This window comes from Lipotes vexillifer, unplaced genomic scaffold, assembly GCF_000442215.2.
Source record: "Lipotes vexillifer unplaced genomic scaffold, Lipotes_vexillifer_v1.1 scaffold180, whole genome shotgun sequence".
In the NCBI taxonomy this organism is placed as follows: Eukaryota; Metazoa; Chordata; class Mammalia; order Artiodactyla; family Lipotidae; genus Lipotes; species Lipotes vexillifer.
In genome coordinates, this window is record NW_006796149.1 from 1,950,369 (window position 1) to 1,958,442 (window position 8,074).

At 39.3% G+C, this 8,074-nt stretch overlaps 1 protein-coding gene across 1 annotated transcript in view; it reads right to left on the reverse strand.

Moving 5' to 3' along the window:
• The window catches only part of CEP83 (centrosomal protein 83), a 70,970-nt gene that overhangs the window by 10,632 nt on the left and 52,264 nt on the right, over nucleotides 1-8,074 (reverse strand). Inside the window, exon 12 of the mRNA XM_007468208.1 lies at nucleotides 7,825-7,954. Within this exon, the coding sequence (XP_007468270.1) occupies nucleotides 7,825-7,954 (130 nt within the window). The remainder of the gene's footprint in view (nucleotides 1-7,824; nucleotides 7,955-8,074) is intronic.

Here is an 8,074-nt window from a genome sequence, read left to right on the forward strand (position 1 = left end):
GGGATCTTCCCGGCCCGGGGCACAAACCCGTGTCCCCTGCATCGGCAGGCGGACTCTCAACCACTGCGCCACCAGGGAAGCCCCAGAAACAACTCTTGACAAAGCCACCAACAATTACCATATAGTCAAATGGATTATTAGTCTTCATCTTACTATTTTATCATCTTACCACTGTGAAATAAAATTCATATTTATGGCAAGACAAGAAAAATTTAAACATAAAAATTCTTCTCTGTGCTTTGGCCTCCCCTCTCCCCTCACTGTGCCTTGTGTATCTGCATTATGCATTGACCAAACCTCCCCCATCAGCAGGCATACCTGGCAATAAGGACTGTCTGTAAACTGAAGTAAGCAAACTCCTCTTAAGAAGAAATTAATTGGAAAGAAATGGGAGTGTGAAATAAAATTCATATTTTATGGCAAGACAAGAAAATTTTAAACACAAAAAATTCTTCTCTGCCCTTTGGCCTCTTCTCTCTCCCGCCACTGTGCATAGTGTATCTGCATCATGCATTGACCAAATCTTCCCCATTAGCAGGAATACCTGCTCAACCATAAACAGCAACATTCTCCTAGTATCAACAAGACAATGCCTTAAAAGAGAACATTCCTTCTGGATTATAAAGGGTCACATGACCCACCACAATGGCACTAAAATCTGGATTTTGTAAACTGTCAATAATAGGTCATTTAATGTACAGCCCTCTGTCTCAAAAAGCTTATATAAACTGTATCTTGACTTCTAACAGGCGGAACAGTTCTCAGAGCTTTCTGAGATGCTCTTCTTGGGTTTTAACCCTCAAATTTGTCTTGAATAAAATTTTCCAATTCTTTCTTAGGTCGCCTGATTAATTTTTCGTCCACACTATAATGTCATTTGACACAGCTAATCCTTCTTGAAGCATTTTTCTTCATTTGGCATCTAGTACTTTCTTGGTTCTTTTCCTATCATATTGGCCACTCCTTCTCAGTGTCCTCCTTAACTTCCCAACTTCTAAAGTTTGGAATTCCTCAAAACTCAAACCTGTTCTTTTCTATCTTCCTTCACTTTCTAGGTGACCTCATTTAATCCCATTGCTTTCAATACCATTTACATGCTGGTAAGTCCCAAATCTTTATCTCTAGCCTAGTCCTCTTCCCTGAAGCCCTGATTCATGTATTCACCAGAATGCTTAGTATTTCCACTTGGAAGTCTAATGGGCATCTCAAAGAGTTAATGTGTCCAAAAGAGGCATCTTTATTTTATCCCTAAACCTGTTCCTTCCAAGGTCTTTCCCATGTCAGTAAACAGCAATTCTATTTTAACCACGTGCTCAAGCCCAACATCTTAGTCATCTTTATCTCTTTAATACCCTATAACCATTGTAAGTTCTACCTTTAAAAATATATACAGAATCCGACCACAAGTCTACTACTCGTTCTCTACATCTCTCATCTGAACTACGGAAAAGTGGTCTCCCTGAGTCCTGTTTGCCCCTCTACACAACAGCCAGAGATTCTCCTGAAAATATAATTCAGATTATAGCATTTCTCAATTCAAAACTCTCTGGTGTGTTCCTATCTCATTCAGAATAAAAACCAAAAAAAGCCCCTACATCACCTAGCCTCCTACTGCTCTCCATTCCAGCTACCTAGGTCTCCCTCCTTGTATTCCTTCAACATACCAAGCAGACTCCTGCCTCTCTCTTTTACTTTCTATTCCCTCTGGAACATTCTTCCCCTACATACAAAATATGGCCTCCCCCTTCTTTCCTCGAGGTCTCTGCTCAAACGTTACTTTATCAGAGGCTTCTCTGATCACCTATATAAATGCCCTCTATCCCCCTTAATTTTCCTCTTAGCACGCATCTCCACCTGACATTTGTTTCTTTACTCTGTGTCTCCCATCCACTACAACATACACTCCTCAGTGCAGTCTTTATTTCTGTATCCCTATGAATAAAACAGTACCTGGTATAATACATAGTAGGTTCTCAATAAATCTGTTGAGTAAACTGACTAAACGAATATAGAGAAACCTCATAGTGAAGAGAGTCTGAGCTAGGATGTTGCAATAAGAATAAAAAGAAATGAGGTGGGGAAAATGTGAGATACATTATAAAGGAAGAATTCACAGGCTCTAGTGACTCTACTGGGTAGAACAGTGTCTCCCAAATATTTACGTTTACTCAGAATCTCAGAATGTGACTATGATATAAGAAGAAATATATCTGGTCTTTGCCCTGGGCTTCTGGCACAGAGCTCCTAAAACCCATGGAATTTCCTGAGTCATAGGAGCATCTTTTGCTATTCATAACCAGTCCTTTTCAATCATACCTGAGTTAATACTAATGAGTTAACTTAGGGTGGGACCCCTAGGTAATCTCAAAATAGAGCTAGTCACTAGAAAGACCAAGTGGTAAGAAGGTAGGGACTTGTAGCACTATTCCCACCTCCCACTCTCCACCCTCCACTTCTGGGAGTGGCGGTACTGGAGATTGATATCTATTAAAAACTCTTGAACAAGGATACTTGGAAAGCTTCCAGGATAGTGAATACATTGATTTGCTAGAAGGGTGGCACTCCCAGACAGGGCACCCCTCCCCCTCCATACCTTGCCCTATACATCTCTTCTATTTGGCTGTTCCTGAGTTGTATCCTTTCTAATAAACCAGTAAATACAAGTAAAATGTTTCCCTGAGTTCTATGAACCTGGGTGGGGAGTGTTATGGGAACCCCAATTTATAGTCATTGATCAGCAGTGCAGATGGCTAAGGACTTGACACCTGACATGGGGTTAGTCTTGAGGCTGAACCCTTTAATTTGTGGAATCTGATGTAGTGCCAGTATTTAACTGAATTATTGGCACCCAGTTGGTGTCCAGAGAATTAGATAATTGGTTCTTGGTGTTGGAAAACACTCCAGAGTGACTTTATCTGAAAAAGTTAAGATGAGGTTATACTGGATTAGGGTGGGCCCTAAATCCAATATTGACTTGTGCCCTTAGAAAAAGGGAAAAATCTGGATATAGAGACAGACACACACACCATGTGAAGAGAGAGGCACAGATTGAAGTGATGTGTCTGCAAGCCAAGGAACACCAAGGATTGCTAGCAACCACCACAAGCTAGGAGAGAGGCATGGAACAGATCCTTCCCCAGAGCCTTTGGAGGGAGCATGGCCCTATCAGCACCTTGATTTTGGACTTCTAACTTCCAGAACTGTGAGATTATAAATTTCTGTTGTTTTAAGCCACCCAGTTTGTAGTAATTTGTTATAGCAGACCTAGGAAACGAATACAGTGACTGACTATATTTAGGGAAAGGGAGCCCTTAGGATGAATCAAAGGTTTGAAGACTAAGTAATTGGAAGAATGATATTCTACTGAAAGAAATGAAAGTCCAGAGGAGAAAGTGGCTGTAAGAAATGACTGTAATTTTATCAGTCCAATACAATCACAGGTTTATCAAATGGATGCCTTAGTGTTACACACACTACAACACAAAAGAGTTAAAGAAAAATCAAAAGAATACTGATGCAAGAATCAAAGCTGAAATTTTCCTTTTATCACCTTCTAGCCAAATTCAATGAACTCTCTTCAATAATCACGACCATTTACCTTTGATTCCTTTCTTTTCCTGTGGCTTCTATAACAAACACCATACTATAGCTTCTACTTCTATGACCATTCCTCTACTAAGTCCAGCTCCTCTTTCCAAGTCAACTTAGTTCTTAGTCCTTTTATTCTTCAACGGTTCTCAAAATCTCAAGTGTCTATACATCCCTAAGCTGAATTACTGATCTCCACGCTTTACATTCCATTATTTCTGGTAATCTACATGATATCTTCACTTAACAGTCTAGGACAGGACTTCCCTAGTGGTCCAGTGGTTAGGACTCTGTGCTTCCACTGCAGGGGGCACAGGTTTGATCCCTGGTCAGGGAAGTTCCACATGCTGCACAGTGCAGCCAAAATTAAAAAAAAAAAAAAAAAAAAGAGTCTAGGACATGTCTATATGGATGCACTACCATCAGTTCATACCTGACGTGTGTTTAGTCAAATGTATCTTCTCTTTCTACTCAACTGACACATGGTCTTTATTCCATCGTGACAACTCCTCGATATCCTCTCATAACTAAAATACTTCATATTTTTCTCTTTCTTCTTATTTAGCACTATATTCTGTTAATTTTTTCCTTTGGAATACTTCTAGGAGTCATCCTTCACCTTCATTCTATATTGCAAGCCCAAATTCCAGACTTCTTACCTCATTTTAAGATTATTATAAATAGCTTCCTGACTAGTCTCCCTGTCTTAAGGCTTTCTTCTCTCTAGCACAGTAGTTCTCAAACTTTAGTGTCCACACAGATCACATGGAAATGACTAATAGATTCTTTAGGTGCTGCATGCTATTTTATTTCTCCAATTAGATATGGTCATCAAGGGCAGGAATTAATCATGGCTCCTATTTTCCCCTCGGTGTATAACATAATGCCAGGCCACACAGCATATTCAATAGATATTTTATAACTTCAAGACTATGGTTCATTTCTTTCTCAAAACCGTTCATAACATCTAACCAAGAATTATTTCAGAGATATACCTTGGAATAAAAATAACAAGTTATCATTTCAAGTGCCTCAAAAGGAAAAGCACAACTCATTGTCCTCATACCAAGAGATCTCTCTTCATACTCACATTTCAACAGTGTGTGGGGAACAACATACAGAGAAGTCATCAATTACAGAAGGGCATTCCAACTCAAGATACCCGGTCCAACTTTTCCAAACAAATCAACACAGCAAAATATCATTACACAAAGACTCTACCTAAAAACACTTACCAGAAATGACATAATCTCTGTGCTTAGGAGGTTGGAGCTGTAAATGAAGCCATCTTACCTAGCCTGGGGGAAAAAAAAATAAAGCTGCTACTCCCCAGTTGTAAGAACCTCTCACAGGAAAGTAACTCTAAAGGACTATGATTTCTGCCCTAGAGTTAATATTTTGTGACTTAACTGAAGTCTTACTACACAAGAAAGTTATGATCTTTGTCATCTAAGAAACTTAAAAGTCTGTTGCAGGGCTTCCCTGGTGGCGCAGTGGTTGAGAGTCCGCCTCTGAATGCAGGGGACGCGGGTTCGCGCCCCAGTCTGGGAAGATCCCACATGCCGCGGAGCGCCTGGGCCCGTGAGCCATGGCCGCTGAGCCTGCGTGTCTGGAGCCTGTGCTCTGCGGCAGGGGAGGCCACGACAGTGAGAGGCCCGCGTACCGCAAAAAAAAAAAAAAAAAAAGTCTGTTGCAATTTTACGAATCATATTTATGTAATCTTATAGCCAACATTTTCATACAGAAGCATTATATTTAACTTGAATGGTAAAGGGTTTGAGTTTAAAAAATTAATTTTATAGTGATCATTCTGCCACAGGAAATAAGACTCATGTGGATTATGGTTATAATGAAGAGAAAAGCAGTAAAGTATCTCGAATCAAAGAAAGGGGGAAATTAAAAGAGTAACAGTACAGAAAAATCACAGGATTAAGAATAGAAAAATGTAGACTTCAGTCACAGCGTTCCTAACTAGTCAATGATCTTGGCTCCCTACCACTTCAGTTTCCAAATCTGTAAAAACTATCTGAATGCTAAGATCCCCCAGCCCTAAAATTATATATACTTATATACTTTTTACAGTATTTCTATGTCACATGCACTATCTGCTTTTCCACTTTAATTGAGGTAAAGTTGTAAGCCTATCGGGCAGTGCTCCACATGATGGGACAGCTCTGGGTCATAATTTTTACTGAATTGAGTTTAACAATTTCCTGCAACTTAAAATCATTATCCACAGATCACATTTTTAAAAGTAAAATAGGTGTTTACTATATTCACCCCCATCATTTGGCAGTTATTTCAGTAGGAAAATTATTCAACCTAGGTCAATACTGATGAAAGGTTACTTCACACGTTTCTTAAAATATCACCTCCTGGGCTTCCCTGGTAGCACAGTGGTTGAGAATCTGCCTGCCAATGCAGGGGACACGGGTTCGAGCCCTGGTCTGGGAAGATCCCACATGCCGCGGAGCAACAAAGCCTGTGAGCCAAAACAAGAGAGGCCGCGACAGTGAGAGGCCCGCGCACCGCGATGAAGAGTGGCCCCCGCTCGCATCAACTAGAGAAAGCCCGCGCACAGAAACGAAGACCCAACACAGCCAAAAATAAATAAATAAAAATAAAAATAAAAATCACCTCCTCCCCTTTCTGGTATACCTATGATTAGCTGATAATCTCTCTCACCACTGGATGTCACTTTTGCTCCAAAAGAAGTCAACCCAACCTAGCCTCAATAATTAGAATCTGATCTCTAAGACACTTATCTCTAAAACCCCAACATAAAAGTTTTTTTCTGTGAAAGATAAAATCAGCTCTTATAATTTCTTATGATTTCTAGCTAATCTGGCATCAGATACTTTTAGGCTTCAAACAATACAAGGAAGCATAAGTACGATTTCGGAGATCATCCCAAGCCATGAAATAACTTGACTAAAATCCCATCAATACCCATACACTGCTCAGTACTTATATGGATAGAAAGAAAGAGAAGTGATACAGGGGAAAAAAACCAATGAAACAACAACATAAGTATTTATATTTGAGTATAAAACGCTGGGATCCTATATAGTTAAGTGCTGTTTTCTAATCTCAACGTTATACTACTTTTAGCATAATGGAAAGAGAAAAGCAACATTCATAAACCAAGAAAGTGGGGAAGTAATGACTTTAAGACTTCTCATGTTGTCACTCCAACTATCAGGATGAATTTGGCAGTTATATCTAATAATGTAAACAGGTAACTAAAAACTGTGTCCTTGATTTCCAAATTCAGAATATGTAAATGATATACAGTTCTCTTCTCTTATGCAAATATGAACAGTCAACCTTACCAATAAACATACAAACATTAAGACACTGGTGTGCCTATGTCTAGAGGTACGAATTCCTCTCATTTCAGACCTTCTCACTTCCCCACAACCAATGCCACTACTAAAGGAACTTATCAAATGGAGACCTATCCAAATCATTTGTGGGATTTTTTTTTTAAATACTTCCTTCCCCTTCCCCCAATACATATGCGCCAATCTTACTAAAAATAACTGCTGAATCGCTGCCATGGAGAGCCATGGTTACTGATGGGGCTATGCTACATTCCTTGGGTTTGTTGAGTAGAAAAAAAGTTGTAAACCACTGATTTAGATGAATCATCTGGTTACATTAGTTCCATGATGCCCTGGATTAGTTCCAAGAAAACAAAGTTTTTAGGTTCTGGAGAAAATATGCCTGCAAAGATGAAACTTTAAAAAGATCATGGCTGTGGGAACTATCACGGCTGTTTCAGAAGCCAGGGGAGTCCTAGTTCCTTCTGCTGGGGCAATGAGATACTTGCTTCTATATTCCTGAGTTGGAAACAAAAAAGTATTGTAACCACAAAAACAATGTTACAAGTATTAGTTAAGCACAGTTGAAACAGGCCTAATCACCCTGTAATTTAAGCACTGAATGAGTTAAATGACACTTGTATGGGCTGGTCTAGAAACTTCATCAATGAAAACCACTGTCTCTGTGGAAAAATGCATACTCTGAAAAACTGACTTGTACACAACATTTAGAAATAAACCTGTTGAGCAGTTTGAATTTTCCCAATTTATCTTTACAAGGTGACAGCAAAATGTCATGTTTAAATATCAAACTGAACATACCCGTAAAGTCTCAGTTTTAATTATACATTTTATTCTCCTAATATAGTTATGCTTTTACTCTACAGAAATCACTTTAATGAGAACCACTTGCCTTTTTTTGGGCAATTGCAGCTCGCTGCAATTTCTCCTTAGCTTGATTATACTTTTCTTCTCTGTCAGTGATACGTTCATGAAGCCTATGCTTTTCTTCCAACCACTGTATCTGCTTCTCTTCCAATGCCCTGTCAGAAGAACGTATTCAAAACATGAGATGTTAACTCTTAGAAGAGACATTACCGCAAGTATAATCAAACTCACTACCTACTTCACACACGGCCTTCATAATCCAACACAGGCATTCC